The sequence below is a fragment of the Neopsephotus bourkii genome, unplaced genomic scaffold, assembly GCF_033783945.1.
Source record: "Neopsephotus bourkii isolate Nb327-2 ecotype Australia unplaced genomic scaffold, CSIRO-AGI_Nbou_v1 NB_1139, whole genome shotgun sequence".
In the NCBI taxonomy this organism is placed as follows: Eukaryota; Metazoa; Chordata; class Aves; order Psittaciformes; family Psittacidae; genus Neopsephotus; species Neopsephotus bourkii.
Window position 1 is genome coordinate 4,133,471 of NW_026901625.1, and position 15,264 is coordinate 4,148,734.

Consider the following 15,264-nt stretch of genomic DNA (forward strand, 5'->3'; position numbering starts at 1 on the left):
GCGGAGCCGCTCCTCACCGCAGGACACGTACCCATGCGGGCCCGGCGGGGACAGCCCCAGTGCAGGCGCCTCCTTCCCGGCTCCGCGGGCGGGGCGGTCCCGGTGCTCGGGACTAGGCCGCGCCGTGAGGCCCAAACACGGGACGGGGGGTTAAGGGAAGAAATGAGCACCGCGCATGCGCAGGCTGCCTAGTCCCGCCCCCTGCCCCCCATTGGCCCTGCTGGGGGTCGCGCTCAGCCAATTGCGCGGGCAGGAAGGCGGGCGGAGGGTGGTGGGGCCTGCCAAGATGGAGGAGTACGCGCGGGAGCCCTGGTGAGCGGCGCCCGTGGGGCCCGGTTGTGGGGGTAGAAACCGGGGTTAACGGGAACTGGGAACGGGAGATAACGGGATGGGAATGGGGGGAGGCCTCCCTGCCGGCGGGGGGGGGTGGGGGGTGTGTGTTTAATGCTGGTGTGTGACCTTGGTGGGGCCCCCCTGAGGCAGCGGCCTGGCCTGCGGCCTGGGCCTCGCAGGCGCGCCGGTACCGGGCCCGGCGGAGCCTCGCTGAGGGGGGGAGAGCACTGGGGGGTGCTGCTCGGCCCTGGCTCGGCCTCACGCTGTCTCCCTCGGTGCGGTGGGGTTGGACACGGCTGCGTTCCGGCTGTGTCCGGAGCAACGGTGCAATGTACTGCGTTTGGTGTGGTAATAAAGCGTGCCAACGGGCAGTAAACCGTCCCAACGGGTAATAAACCGTCCCAACGGGCAGTAAACCGTGCCAACGGGAGGGGAGGGTCGGGAGCGGCCCCTCAGCTCCACCGAGCCACCCCCGTGAGGCTCCCCATAACACCACCTCCCCACATCACAGAGGGGGGCCGGGAGCCAGGTGAGTGCTCTGTACCGGCTGCTGTGAGCTTCCCCCTCTCATAACCCCCTCAGCACACGGTGGTCATTGCCCCGCTCTCTCTCTGTGCTCCCCCTCCCCCGTGTGCCGCTAGGACCGGCTGCAGCCGGTGCTGGGCACGGCACGCACGGGAGGCAGGGCTCGGTGCTGTCGGGGGGTAGTGCCTGGCCGCTGGGATGAGCCGGTTGTGGCTGCTCCCTGGTGGGAGCAGAGCCCTGGCTGCAGCGTTCCTCACCTCTGGGCAACCTCAGCTGCCACTGGGGAGAGGAACGGAGAGCTGGGCTGGGGCAGCCTGGGGAAGAGAAGGCTCCTGAAGGGGAGACCTTAGAGCAGCTCCAGTGCCTAAAGGGGCTGCAGGGAACCTGGAGAGGGGCTTGGGACAAGGGATGTAGGGACAGGCCAAGGGGAATGGCTTGAACCTGCCCGAGGGGAGACTGAGCTGAGCTCTTAGGCAGAAGCTCTTCCCTGTGAGGGTGCTGAGGCGCTGGCACAGGGTGCCCAGAGAAGCTGTGGCTGCCCCATCCCTGGCAGTGTTCAAGGCCAGGTTGGACACAGGGGCTTGGAGCAAGCTGCTCCAGTGGAAGGGGTCCCTGCCTGTGGCAGGGGTTGGAGCTGGATGAGCTTTGAGGTCCCTTCAACACAAACCAGATTAGAATTCTATGAATGCGACCGTACTTTGCATGCAGCAGCACGCATGTGGTTTCCTTCCTATGAGGGTTGCCCTTAAAGTCAGGGAAACATCAGTGACATTAAGCTTGTGGGTAAGTGATAGATTAACAGTGGCATCATCTCTTTTATTCTCTTCCAAGTCTTTCCCCCACTGGGCTCTGGTGCTGGTGGGACTGTGGATGCTTAGTGTCAGCTCTGGCACACACATGGAATGGTTGGGATGGTATCCAAGAGGTTTCCTCATTGAAAGGCTGCTCCTGAGGGTGCTGGAGGGAGTTTCAAAGGGAAGGGAAGAGCCCCAGAGGGAGCAGGTAATGAACTTGACATAAGCAGGGTTAAAGAGAGGCAAGTGTGTGATTGGGGTCTGATTAATGAAGCTCCTGTAAAGAACAGTCACTGCTCAATTGGGATTCTCTGACCTTGTGGGCAAAGGGAGCCCACTTTCCATAATCCATTTGGATTTCCAGCAGGCCTTTACCAAGAGCTCTGTCAGCAGGTTAATGAAGGGGAGCTTGTGAGGAGATGTTTTATTCATAACAGAGCAGATCACAATCAGGAGATGGGGAGAAGAACAAACCCTCATCAAAACAGCCCCGAGAAGAAAGGCTTCGGTTGCTTTTCATCTTGGCATCCCTGCCAACAGAATGTGCCTGGAACCTCTTCCTCATCATTAAAAGTACAGGGAGAAGGAAAATAAAAGAGGGGAGAAATGTAAAAACAGGGGAAGAGGAAGGAAAATGTGATTTGGGGCTAAAGAATTGAGTTGAGTTGAAGCTGGAGGGGATTTGTGGGGAGCTGAGATGAAAGCCTTGGTGCAGGCAGGGTGACAGGGGAGGAGGGGGATGTGTAAAGGGATAATGTGTGATCCTCCTCCTGTGTTCCAATTCCGTGTGGGGCTGGGCTGCTGCTGTCACTGGTGGCACTGGGGTGGGGTTCTGGTGCTTCAGAGCACCCAAGTGATGCCAAAGCAGAGCAAGTGACTGATGGAAGAGGGCATTTCCCTTCCTTTGGAGGGGGTGCAGAGGTGGTGATGCTCTGCTTGCTGTGAGGGAGAGGTTCAGGGGTAGGTGATGGAGTGAGGAGGGGCTGTGCTGGGGGCTGCAGGTTTGAGACATTGATCTCAGGAGATAAAAACCCACCTCATGACAAATGGTAATGACAGGACAAGGGGGGGTGGCTTCAAGCTGAGAGAGGGGGGGTTACATTAGATACCAGCAGAGAGTCACAGCATCCCAGAGTGGTTTGGGTTGGAAGGGACCTTAAAGCTCATCCAGTTCTTAAAGCCACAGGCAGGGACCCCTTCCACTGGAGCAGCTTGCTCCAAGCCCCTGTGTCCAACCTGGCCTTGAGCACTGCCAGGGATGGGGCAGCCACAGCTTCTCTGGGCACCCTGTGCCAGCGCCTCAGCACCCTCACAGGGAAGAGCTTCTGCCTAAGAGCTCAGCTCAATCCACCTCCTAAACCCCGCAGTGCTGGGCTTTGCTGTCAGATTCTGATGGAGGATGAAGGCAACACAGTAATGTTGTATTTGGATGTCACCAGCAGTTGTGACAGTGAAGAGCAGGTTGGTGCTCACCTAGTTTAGGAGTCCAGGTTAGTGGTGGGGAGTTACAAAGCTCCAGTGTTTGGTTTGAGCCCCAAATCAAAGCTCAACTCACTGGTGTTCAAAGCGTTTGCTGTCAGCAGCGTGCTCTTTGTTGCAAAGCTTTTTGCTTGTCGATGGGAACCGTTTGATGCTCTGTGATGCTGGAGTCACTGCAACCTCCAGCAGGGGCTGTGCTTCCTTTGAATGCACTTCAAAGAGCCAGGATGCAGCAGGAAAAACCATTGCAGTCGAACAGAAGATGCCTTTGAAGTCTCATTTAACAAAGCACAGCTCAGGAGGAGCCTGGGCAGTGGAGGAGCCTGCTTGAATTTACCACTGCAGTTTCCTGAGAGAGTCAATGTAACGCTCTTTACACTCCCTAAGTAGGACAGGGCTGGAATTCTGCAGCAGTTTTCCATGCTGGAAGCGTGTCTCCTTGCCTTGTGTGAGGAGCTGAGCTGGAGCTGACACTGATGCTCCAGGGAGGTGGCTTCTTGGGCTCTCCCCATAGGTCGAGTTTGGTTTCCTATGGGATTTATGACTTGCTGGCTGGGAGGCCGTGCAGCTGGCAGGCTGGGCTGGCACCCCAGTGCAGGGGCAGTGCCTCCTGTACAGCTTCTTGCACCGTTTCCCATGATGTAATTCAGTGTTTCCATCCTTCTCTCTCTAGTCCCTGGAGGATAGTGGATGACTGCGGAGGCGCTTTCACCATGGGAGCCATCGGAGGTGGCATCTTCCAGGCTATCAAGGGCTTCAGGAATTCCCCAGTGGTAAGCCAAGTCATTGCAGAGCATGCTCGGGGTGCAGCCCGCTCGTTGCCTCTGCCCAGCAGCAGGGAATCTGCTCAGGTGAAGGTACAGAGCAGAAATCCCTGGGAGTGGGGCTGCTTAAAACCCACGTGTCATTAATCCTGACCTAGGGAACTGCTCGGGGTCCACAGGGGTCCTTCGTCTTTCTGGGTACAGGGACTAAATCTTCACAGAATCCCAGCCCGGTTTGAGTTGGAAAGGAGCTTAAAGCTCACCCAGCTCCAACCCCTGCCACAGGCAGGGACCCCTTCCACTGGAGCAGCTTGCTCCAAGCCCCTGTGTCCAACCTGGCCTTGAGCACTGCCAGGGATGGGGCAGCCACAGCTTCTCTGGGCACCCTGTGCCACTGTCCCACCACCCTCATAATGGAGAGCTTCTTCCTAATATCTCATCCAACTTTTCCCTCTTCCAGTTGGAAGCTGTTTCTCCTCATCCCATCCCCACAGGCCCTTGTCCCAAGCCCCTCTCCAGGTTTCCTGCAGCCCCTTTAGGCACTGGAGCTGCTCTAAGGTCTCCCCTTCAGGAGCCTTCTCTTCTCCAGGCTGCCCCAGCCCAGCTCTCTCAGCCTGGCTCCAGAGCAGAGCTGCTCCAGTTCTCCATGTGAGCATCAGGAATGACTGAGTTTGGGACAACCAGTGAGCCTGCAGCTGCCAGCTGAGCACATTGCTCCTCCTCTGTGGGAGTCTGAAATAGTGTTGAGGTGATTGTACTGGAATAGACCCAATGGAAACGTGACATGGCAACGTGTGGTTTTCCTCTAACACAGCCCATGGTGCTCTTGACTTCCCTGTGTCCATGGACAGAGTCTCCTCCCTGTGGTTACCTGCACCGGGTGCTGCTGTTGGCTCCACTGGTGTGCAAAGTGTGTCAAGTGACCCAGCACCAGATAGGAACAAAGCAATGATGCACCTGGAAAACAAACAGGCTTCTCTTGCTGAACATTAAACGTGCTCTTTAACCCCTGCAGGCCGCTCAGACACACTTTGATCTCAACGTGCCTCAGGCCTGGAGCTGTAATTCCTTCCTGTAGTTGAAAGGGATTTATAGGGCTGTGATAAGTACTAAAGTGTGTGGAAAATGTGTTTTCTGTCAGCTCCTGCTCACAGCTGCCTTGGCAATAGGTTGGGCCGGTGGCAGCTTTGTGCTCTACCCACTCAGAAGGGCTGTGAGGCTTCCCTCTCCTTGTAACCCTTGCTTCTCTTTTCCTGCAGGGTGTAAACCACCGGCTGCGGGGCAGCTTGACAGCAATTAAAACAAGAGCTCCACAGCTGGGAGGTGAGTCATTGGGAAGCTCAGTTTAGAAGCTGAATTGCTTCTCTTGGCTGCTGAGACAAGGACTAAATCACTGCAAAATCCCAGCCTAGTTTGGGTTGGAAGGGGCCTCAAAGCTCCTCCAGCTCCAACCCATTGCCATGGGCAGGGACCCCTTCCACTGGAGCAGCTTGCTCCAAGCCCCTGTGTCCAACCTGGCCTTGAGCACTGCCAGGGATGGGGCAGCCACAGCTTCTCTGGGCACCCTGTGCCAGCGCCTCAGCACCCTCACAGGGAAGAGCTTCTGCCTAAGAGCTCAGCTCAGTCTCCCCTCGGGCAGGTTCAAGCCATTCCCCTTGGCCTGTCCCTACATCCCTTGTCCCAAGCCCCTCTCCAGGTTTCCTGCAGCCCCTTTAGGCACTGGAGCTGCTCTAAGGTCTCCCCTTCAGGAGCCTTCTCTTCTCCAGGCTGCCCCAGCCCAGCTCTCTCACCCTGGCTCCAGAGCAGAGCTGCTCCAGCCCTCGCAGCATCTCCATGGCCTCCTCTGGCCTCGCTCCAACAGCTCCAGGTCCCTCTTGTGCTGCTGCCCCAGAGCTGGATCAGAGCTGCAGGGGGGGTCTCCCCAGAGCACAGCAGAGGGGCAGGATCCCCTATATAAACTCTGTGTGTGTATTACAAAGTGTGACCTCTCCAATAACGTGTAATGTAACGTGTGTTGCTTGGTGAGCTGGGGCCTTGTCTCAGTGTGGCTTTTCCCCCACGTTTGGCTCTTTGCTGGGATGTGTTTCCGTGTCCCATCCAGCGCTGGTGCTGCGCCACCTCTTGGTGATGTGCCTGCAGCAGAGGTGGCTGCTCTGCTTTCCCTACTGTGGCTCTTGTGTTGTTTCTCACAGGGAGCTTCGCTGTGTGGGGAGGCCTCTTCTCCATGATTGACTGCAGTATGGTCAGAATGAGAGGGAAGGAGGATCCCTGGAATTCCATCACCAGCGGAGCCCTGACTGGAGCCATATTAGCTGCAAGAAGTAAGGAATTGAGGCTGTGGGTTGAAAAACCTCTGTATTATAAATGTTCTCATCACTGTAGTGAAGCACCTGTGGTACCCAAAGTGGAATTTCCTTTCTCAGAGGACTGGAAAGATAATGGGAGGCTTTTGTCCTGTGCTCAGGGAAGCACCAAGTAGGGAAACGTTATCCAGTTCCTTTGTTTCCATGGAGGGGGAGAGTTGCTCAGTCATGATCCTATTACTGGTGATGCCAATGAGGCTTCGTGGATGCAAAACGACTGCTTCTGAGTCTGCTTCTAGGAGAGAGAAGAGCTGCACCAAGAGCTAAAGGTGCAAAGGGGACTCAAAAGTGGTGTTTTTGTGCTTTTCATTCTCAGACGGCCCCGTTGCCATGGTGGGATCTGCTGCCATGGGAGGAATTCTGCTGGCTTTAATCGAAGGAGCTGGAATTCTCTTGACAAGATTTGCCTCCACACAGTTTGCAAACGGTGAGGAGCCCCCAGGGATGCGGTGTCACTGTCCCAAAGCAGGGCCTTTACCAATGTACCCCTGCTCTGAGCACAGAGTCCATCTCCTCCACTGGTTGGGAGTCAGGGGGAGGCGGATGGATGCAGCTCATCCCTGCCTTCCCTCTGGGTGCCTGGAGGCTCAAAGCAGGGCTGCCCCGGTTGCCCTGCCCTGTCCCTGTGCAGCCACCCAGGCTGAGGCTGTTGGCAGCAGCAGGGCTGCACTCAGCACTGGGAGACACTGGGTTTGATGGAGCAGCAGGCAGCAGGCTGTGGGCACAGGAGTGGTTTACCCAGGTGCCTGTGGTCTGCGTGCAGGTGTGTGGGGAGCCCTGGGTTAAAGGAGGTGATAGGGATCAGCAAAGGAGCCAGAGGAGAGATTCCCAGGAGTTAGTGGTGGTTTTTCAGTAGCCTGCTTCCAATGCAACATCCCTGAGGGAAGCACCAGCTGAGGGTTCAGTTGGCCCAGGTGGAACCTGTTTGTGTCAGTACTCCCTGTGTAAAATACTTCACCCTCTGTCCCCTGCTTTGACTTTGGGAGTAGCCCTGTAGTGACAGGACAAGGGGTAATGGGTTCAAACTGAAACAGGGGAAGTTTAGATTGGATCTAAGGAGGAAGTTCTTTACTGTGAGGCACTGGAATGGGTTGCCCAAGGAGGTTGTGAATGCTCCATCCCTGGCAGTGTTCAAGGCCAGGTTGGACAGAGCCTTGGGTGCCATGGTTTAGTGTGAGGTGTCCCTGCCCATGGCAGGGGGTTGGAACTGGATGATCTTAAGGTCCTTTCCAACCCAAACCATTCCATGATTCTATGAACGCAGCCAAACCCACTGGTGTTGGAAGGGTGAGGAGCAAGCCACGAATTCCTAAGGGGCTTCTTGGCCCGGGCTTGTTCCCTCCTGCCCTTTGTTCAGTTTAAGCTGTAACAATTTCTCTTATTACAAAGAGGTTTTGAGGTTCCTCTGCTCTGGAGCAGGAGTTCCACAGCTTCCCTAAACCCAGCACACAGCCCCTGTACTGCTTCCCTGAGCGGCCTCAGGAAGGCGACTCCAGGCGATCGGGTCCGTTTCTGGCTTGCCTTGTTGGCAGGCGAGTTCCTGTGGGGCAGCCGTTGTGGATGGTGATGCTCAGCTCGAGGGTGATGAGGAGGAGGCCTCCAGCTGCTTGACAGGGCTGCAAGTGTTGCCCTCCCTGCTCCAGTTCATTTCCCTGTTAGTAAAGGAGGTGAAAGTCCAACCCTGAAGCTCTTAAGTGTAGAATCCCAGTCTGGTTTGGGTTGGAAGGGACCTTAAAGCTCCTCCAGCTCCAGCCCCTGCCACGGGCAGGGACCCCTTCCACTGGAGCAGCTTGCTCCAAGCCCCTGTGTCCAACCTGGCCTTGAGCACTGCCAGGGATGGGGCAGCCACAGCTTCTCTGGGCACCCTGTGCCAGCGTTCCAGTCGCCTCATAATGAAGAACTTCCTCCTAATACCTCATCAAACTCTTCCCTTTTCCAGCTGGAAGCTGTTTCTCCTCATCCCGTCCCTACAGGCCCTTGTCCCAAGCCCCTCTCCAGCTTTCCTGCAGCCCCTTTAGGCACTGGAGCTGCTCTAAGGTCTCCCCTTCAGGAGCCTTCTCCTCCAAGCCCAGCCCTCTGGATCTGTCAGATGCACAAAGCCAAACCCAAATGTTCCTGGCTCCAGCAGTCTGCAAAGGGACATTCCTGCACACAGCCGCTGTGAAGCTGCTCCCAGCTCCGATGGGGGGGGGTTTCTCCTGGCTTTCCCATTCACTCTTTGCCTTTCCCCTCTTGCCTTGCCACAGGCCCCCAGTTCTCAGACGATCCCTCCCAGCTGCCGCCCGCTCCCTCGCCCTCTCCCTTTGGTGACTACAGGCAGTACCAGTGATCCTCCTCCGCTCCGGTTCTCCTCGGCTCTCACTTCCAGCCCCGGCTGTGCTGCATCTTCCCACCAGGGGTCATCTCTGACACGAACCACGCCAAGAGGAACCTTCAGCACTTCTTGGTGTCGAGCCACGCAGGAGAACTTGCAGAAGAGGACAGGTCTATTTATTCGTGCTAGGTTCCATTGCTGTCATGTTAGTGAGTGTCTGGTAGAATACACGGAGGGTTCAGACAAGGACCAAGGGGAGTCTTGTCATCCTTTGGACACAGACTGCAGTGGAAGCCTCTGGAGTCTTCCCTGGGATGTGGCTCTGAGCACCCGCGTTGAGCACAGCTGGAATTGAGCCTCTTCCCCACCGGATTTAGGTCGCTTCCCGTTTATCAGCTTAAGGAAAAGAGTTTTATCTGCACCCAGTTTCCATTCCTAAAGTGAGTATTAGCAGGAGAGTGCACGAGCTAGTGAGAATCCCTTCCAGCAACACGTATTCTGGTGCTGTTCTGTCCTTTCCACACTGCTCCCAGCCCCAGCTCTGCAGCTGAAGCTGAATCTGCCTTTATGGATCCACCTCCCTCTAAACCCTGAGGCTCTGAGCCTCTGTTAGCAGGAGGTGGCAGCAAACCAATCCTGCTCCTGTGCTGCTGCTTCCTGGGAGCGTGCAGTGAGCCCTGCCCAGAGCACACGCAGGGCTGTGGGGCCAGAGCTGCCCTTGGTACCCTCAGAGCCAGTCCTGAGCATGGTTGAACCATCTGCTTTCCAGTTTGGAGGCACATTCCCTCTTCCAGCAGGTACCCAATGAGCCCCAGTGAGGTTTGCTGTTCCTGCTGGCCTTGCTGCAGTAGCTGTGCTCCCAAAGACCTGGGTCATGGCACCTGAGCAGCTTCATGGCTCCTCTGCCTTGCAGGGAGCTCCACCTCTGCTCTGTCAGGGAACCCTTGTGGTTGGTAGGAGGAGAGGGTGGGGATACCCCAGAAGCAGCAGGGTAACGGCTGCCCAAGGGCTCAGTTGGGGTTGTACAAAGTGTAAGTGCAAATCTGCCCCTCTCCTGTATCCATCACCATGGAAAGGGGACAGTTTCCTGTTCCCAACTCCCTGGCCATGCTAAAACCGCTCCAGGATTCCCAGCAGTTGAATCTGGTACCTTCCATGTTCCTAGAGCTGCTGTTGGGGTGCATCTTCCCAAAGCCATCCACAGTGTGTGGCTGTGCCTTGGCTTTGCCACTGACTTGGCTCCTAAAGGCAGGTTTCCTGCTCTGTGTCACCCAGGCAGCGCTCCTGGCTCCAGCTGAGACCCCACTGTGAGTGTCAGAGAGGATTGCACCCTGCCCCATCAGCTCCAGAGCATCCCCTGTGTGTCCATCCCCGTGTGTCCAGCACCACGTGGATGCCTCTGGGCTCAGGGTCAGTGTTCAGATCCCACAGCTCCTGCTCCCATGCCATGGAGCTGTCTTAGGGCTGCACTGGAGGGGAACTGTAGGCAAATGGCTCTTACCCTCAGATCTCCCATGACCATATGCACTGGCCAGTCCCTCACACGTGCTTCTGCATGATTTTGGGTGTCCTTCATCCCCCACCCGCAGCATCCTTTCTGCTGCGCTGATCCCAGGAAGGAGGGCACAGAGGCCCATTAAAGCCATTCCCCTTGGCCTGTCCCTACATCCCTTGTCCCAAGCCCCTCTCCAGCTTTCCTGCAGCCCCTTTAGGCACTGGAGCTGCTCTAAGGTCTCCCCTTCAGGAGCCTTCTCTTCTCCAGGCTGCCCCAGCCCAGCTCTCTCAGCCTGGCTCCAGAGCAGAGCTGCTCCAGCCCTCGCAGCATCTCCATGGCCTCCTCTGGCCTCGCTCCAACAGCTCCACGTCCCTCTTGTGCTGCTGCCCCAGAGCACAGCAGAGGGGCAGGATCCCCTCCCTGCCCACAGGAGGGGCTGTTTCCTGCCCTCATCACTGCAACCCCCAGGAGTTTCCTGTGGGTTTCAGTTCAGCCCTTGGGGCTGGCCCCACACGGGCACTCCTGGTGCTCATCCCAACACCCCCCCCACCAAAAACAAATCAGAGCCCGACACCAGCAGCACAACACAGAACTATTGACCTGTTTATTTCAATCTACAGCAGCTCTACATTGCCCTGCCCCACTGCCCTTCCTTCCCCCCCACAGGCAGCGAGGGGGCCGAGGGCAGCGCGGTGCCAGCAAAGGCTTCTTAAAGCATAGTATTAAATATTAAATAGTCTCTCCTCTGGTACATGACTGTGTCAAGGACAAACAGAACAGATCAAGGGCCGGGGCTGTGCCTGTGCCTGTGCTCGGGGCTGCAGCACACACTGGGGTTGCATGCGAGGTTGGGCTCGGGGGACCCCGGTTGCAGCTCACCCAGGGGCTGGCTGCCCAGTGCCCCGGCGGTGCAGGGGAACAGGGGGTGAGGATTTGGTCAACTTTGCTAAGGAATTTGTTATTTAGCTTTAAAAACCCACCCCCCCCCCACCCCATCCCAAGGACCCCGCACGGTTTTGGGGCTCTTCCTTTCGATTTTTGTTTCTTTTTAGCAAAGACAAAAGAGTTTAAAAAGCACTTGGGAAGCTTGGACTAAAACCAGGCGCTCTCAGAGCAGAGAGTCGTCTGTGCACCCCCCTTCGAGGCCGTAGCGGAACTCCTGCAGGTTGGAAACGCCGTAGAAGTGGACGAAGGCTGCGGCCACCACGAGCACGTGGAAGATCTGATGTGATTGGAACTGGTGGTGGGGGGAAAGGAAGCAATAAAGCCCTTTAGAGCAGCCCCAAAGGAGCACCAGGACACCCCCACCCCGCACCCCATTGACCGCCTGCTCCCCATCACTCACCCAGATGTCGAACTTGCCCGGGAAGAAGCGCTCGGGGATGCGGGCGGCGTAGAGCCCCGCACCCGTGATGTACATCACGGCCATGAGGAAGAACCAGCCCATCTGCCCCACGGTGGTGGCTTTGACGAAGCCCTCGGCGATGGTGAAGTGCATGGTGGGCACCACCCCGCTCAGCCCCAGCCCCAGGAACACGCCTGCGGTGGGGAGGAGATGATGGCACCTCGCAGAGCCCATCGCACCCAGGGATGGTGCTGCCAGTGGCAACCGCAGCCCTCCCATTGAGGAGAGGCTGGGCCGGATCAGTGAAGGGTGCCCAGAGCCCTCCCAGGGCTGGGGCTGCAGTGGGAGGATGGGGCAGCCCCTACCTGCTCTGGTCTGCCTGTGCTTAGGGGTGGCGAAGCGGTCCCACTGCGCAACGATGATGGCCGAGATGCCCAAGACGCAGACGATGGAGAGGTAGATGAGTCTTGGCTGTGGGGAGCAGTAGAAGGAGTAGTAGAGCCATGGGACGAAGCTTCCCATGATCAGCAGTGCAATTCCTGAATAATCCAACCTGCAGGCGGGGTGCAATGACAGGGGAGTCACAGGGGAGCCCCAATACCCACCCTCCTCCTCCTGTCCTCATGGTAACAGCATCGGTACCCAAAGGGAGTCGCTGCAGCCCCGTGTTGAGCATACAGGGAGAGGAGGAGGTGGCACAAGTCCTCACACGTGGATTTGACTCCATAGCAAAGGACTTTCAATCAACACAGGAGCAGTTTGTGTCACCCCCCTCACCATGGTGGGGTGTCCCCAGTACAAAAGGATGCTCCTGCTGCACAGAGTGCTCTGGAGCCATGATCCCACAGGATCATTGCCCAGCAAACAGCTCCCAAGTAACTGCCTTGGGCAGGTCCGTGTGAGCAAGGCCTGGCTCTGCCTGTGCTGATGTGAGCTCAGATCCAAGAGCAGCCCCAAGCATCCCTGGGGGAAGGCCCTGGCCACTGCCCAGCGCAGTCACTGCCGGGAACCCCTTTGGTTTGTTCCTCCCCATTTGGTTTCAGTCCAGACTGGATCCAAACCAGAGGTTCAAAAGCATCCAGTAAATGGGAAAGCACCGAACTGGCACATCCCAGCAGTGCCCAGAGCCCCCTGTTTGCTGCTACGAGGGGCATAAAGGCTGCGGGTCCTGGGGTTTAGCATCGCCTGAGAGCCAGCTCCAGAGGGCTGGAGCAGCTCTGCTCTGGAGCCAGGCTGAGAGAGCTGGGCTGGGGCAGCCTGGAGAAGAGAAGGCTCCTGAAGGGGAGACCTGAGAGCAGCTCCAGTGCCTAAAGGGGCTGCAGGAAACCTGGAGAGGGGCTTGGGACAAGGGATGTAGGGACAGGCCAAGGGGAATGGCTTGAACCTGCCCGAGGGGAGACTGAGCTGAGCTCTTAGGCAGAAGCTCTTCCCTGTGAGGGTGCTGAGGCGCTGGCACAGGGTGCCCAGAGAAGCTGTGGCTGCCCCATCCCTGGCAGTGCTCAAGGCCAGGTTGGACACAGGGGCTTGGAGCAAGCTGCTCCAGTGGAAGGGGTCCCTGCCCGTGGCAGGGGTTGGAGCTGTATGGGCTTTAAGCTCCCATCCATCCCAACCCATTCAGTGGTTCTATGATTTAAAGCACTCCTGCACAGAGCAGAGACCCCCAGCACCCAGCTGTGGTTCACTCTGGACTCAGTGAACTCTCCCCAGGGATAAAAGGCATGGATAAAAGGATGCCAAAGCCTCCCGTGAGGCCCTGCAAGCCCTTGTGCTGACTCACTTTGAAAAGGTCCGCGACACCTTCTCCGAGTGACAGTAGACGGTGTGGAAGAGCCAAGAGAAGCTGAGGCACAGCACTGCTCCCAGGAAGAACATCCCAAACACCACCTTCTCCTGGAGAGGAGCCATGAAATACATGTTGGGCCGCAGCATGGTCAGGATTCCCAAGCACAGGAACAACACAAAACCTGCAGGGAACACGGCACCGTTGCAGAGGGGAGTTCACCCCCAGGTTTCCCTGCTTTCCCCAGGGTGCCTTTCTCCATCCCAGTCTCAAAGGCCCCAACCAGCAGTGCCTCAGCCCGGAACTGGGGTCCCAGTACAAGGCAGTGCCTGCTCCCCACCCCCGAGGCCCCAGCACCTAGCAGATGTGTCCAGATGTTGCCCGTCTCCGTGTGTATCCGGAAGATGCTCTTGAAGCAGGCGCGGAAGCTGGGCATGGGCGGGCGGTGCCCGTGCAGGAGGTAATCGTTGTCCTTCAGCCAGTCGGGCAGCACGTCGTAGGGGATCACCCGCCAGCGCCCTTCCCACACCTGCACCACGACACCGGGATGCTGCTGAGCCCTGGAGCTGCACCCAGCCCCGGAGCCCCAAGTCCTGCATGGAATAAGCCCAGGAAGGGCTGAAAATGCCCTGGGATGCTCTCAGGGGAGGGGGGGGATTGGGTTTTACAGCACAAGGGAGCCCTTAAACCAGCCACATCCTTACAGCCTTAGATTTAACCCTTCCACAGCCGCTGTTCCCTGCAGGGGGAACTCCCATTCCAGACTGGAAAGATGGCACCAGGACCAGGCTGGCCCTCAGCTCATGGCACTGCTCACCACAGTTAGACCAGTAACAGGTCCCAGTTAGAGGACCACAGAGACACCAGGACTGCTCCCAGGTCGCTGCTTGTCCCCCATGGCTGGGCACAACCCCAGCATCCCCTTCCCACACCATTCCCATGAGATGCTGCAGGGAGCAGAGCCGGAGCATCCAGACACAGCAGCGCATCCCGGCCCCTGGCCAGCACCTTCACCCCGGGGTTTAGGGCATCAGGGCTTCTTTAACACCCCCAAAACCAGGACCTGGAGCTGGGCTACAGCCTCCTGTACCTTGTACACAAACTCCTCCATCTTCTCCATGGCATGGTGAGCCTGCAGAGGCAGCGTCAGCACACGGACCACCTCCTCCTCTTCCTCACGGGCCGCGGGGCCCGGCGGCTCCTCAGCCTGGAGGGGAAATCATTGCAGGCTATGGGAGGAATGGAGATCAAGGAGTCCCCTCTCATCCAAGGGGCCAGGCAGGGCCCACCGGTCACCAGCGCTTACACAACGCGCCCCTGCTTTACCCATCGCGGGCAGAGTAATCCCGGGTTTATCCCTGCTGCAAGGCGGGATTACCGGAGGGGGGGGATTGTCACCCAGGAAACCCATCCCCGTGCGCCCAGCCCGCAGCTCCCGGTGCTCCCAGGCTCTGCCCACCCCGGCTCCCCCGTTCACGGCTTTGGGAAGCCCTCAGGGCCATGGAAGAGCCGGGGACCGACACCTCACCTCACCCCTACGTGAGGCTGACACAGAACGCCCCCCCCCGCACACCGGGAGCCGCTCCGGGCCCACCCCACCGCAGCCACACGCGGGTGTCCGGGTGCGGGTTCCCCCCAGCGCGGTGCTTACCGCGGCCGAGCCGGCGGCTCCCTGCTCCCCCTTCTCCTCCAGCAGCGGCCCCAGCTCGGCCAGCTCCAGGTGCGCTCTGTCGCGGCCGCCGGTGCCCAGCGCGGTGCCCGGCCCGGCGGCGGAGGCCTTGCGGGACGCCATGAGGGGGGGGGCGGGCGGGCCGGGTCCTCCGCGTCCTTGTGCCGCCGCGCTGTGAGGAAGGGGGGGGAAAGAGCGGAGAGGTGAGGAGCGGCCCGGCCGGGAACCGGGGCCTCGGCCCGGCGGCACCGCGACAGTGACAGCGATAACGACAGCGATCACGACAGACAGCGATCACGATAGCGATCACGATAGCGATCACGATAGCGATCACGACAGCCCCGGCCACGCCGCACTCACCGGCCGCTACATCCCGCGCAGGGCGGCGGCGGCGGCGGCACCG

The 15,264-nt window shown here is 58.4% G+C and overlaps 2 protein-coding genes across 3 annotated transcripts; one reads left to right on the forward strand and one right to left on the reverse strand.

Annotated features, from left to right (window-relative positions):
* The first annotated feature begins 222 nt into the window (after positions 1 to 222).
* Positions 223 to 8,821, forward strand: TIMM17A (translocase of inner mitochondrial membrane 17A). Its single transcript, XM_061363096.1, has 6 exons — positions 223 to 312; positions 3,805 to 3,904; positions 5,155 to 5,218; positions 6,088 to 6,216; positions 6,575 to 6,685; positions 8,505 to 8,821. The coding sequence occupies exons 1-6, from the start codon at positions 287 to 289 to the stop codon at positions 8,585 to 8,587; spliced, it is 513 nt and encodes a 170-aa protein (XP_061219080.1). The 5' UTR covers positions 223 to 286; the 3' UTR covers positions 8,588 to 8,821.
* A 2,281-nt stretch (positions 8,822 to 11,102) lies between these two features.
* ADIPOR1 (adiponectin receptor 1) lies at positions 11,103 to 15,030 on the reverse strand. 2 transcript variants are annotated; one of them, XM_061363098.1, is made up of 7 exons: positions 14,844 to 15,023; positions 14,283 to 14,399; positions 13,550 to 13,721; positions 13,190 to 13,376; positions 11,778 to 11,965; positions 11,413 to 11,606; positions 11,103 to 11,304 (listed from the first exon to the last, which is right to left on the reverse strand). In XM_061363098.1, exons 1-7 carry the CDS (start codon positions 14,982 to 14,984, stop codon positions 11,176 to 11,178), a joined length of 1,128 nt encoding a protein of 375 aa, XP_061219082.1. In that variant the 5' UTR covers positions 14,985 to 15,023; the 3' UTR covers positions 11,103 to 11,175. The 2 variants fall into 2 exon arrangements, with proteins under 2 accessions (XP_061219082.1, XP_061219081.1); XM_061363097.1 differs by having other exon boundaries at positions 11,413 to 11,965; positions 14,844 to 15,030.
* Positions 15,031 to 15,264: the final 234 nt, after the last annotated feature.

Excerpts from the sequence above, each read along its gene's own strand:
- TIMM17A (XM_061363096.1), top strand. The coding sequence starts at position 287 with ATGGAGGAGTACGCGCGGGAGCCCTG. Across the intron at positions 3,905-5,154 it reads GCTTCAGGAATTCCCCAGTG|GGTGTAAACCACCGGCTGCG; the intron begins GTAAGCCAAGTC and ends CTTTTCCTGCAG. Across the intron at positions 6,217-6,574 it reads AGCCATATTAGCTGCAAGAA|ACGGCCCCGTTGCCATGGTG; the intron begins GTAAGGAATTGA and ends TTTCATTCTCAG.
- ADIPOR1 (XM_061363097.1), bottom strand. The coding sequence starts at position 14,984 with ATGGCGTCCCGCAAGGCCTCCGCCGCCGGGCCGGGCACCGCGCTGGGC. Across the intron at positions 11,966-13,189 it reads GTGTCGCGGACCTTTTCAAA|GTTGGATTATTCAGGAATTG; the intron begins GTGAGTCAGCAC and ends CCCCGCCTGCAG. Across the intron at positions 11,305-11,412 it reads CGGGCAAGTTCGACATCTGG|TTCCAATCACATCAGATCTT; the intron begins GTGAGTGATGGG and ends CCCCACCACCAG.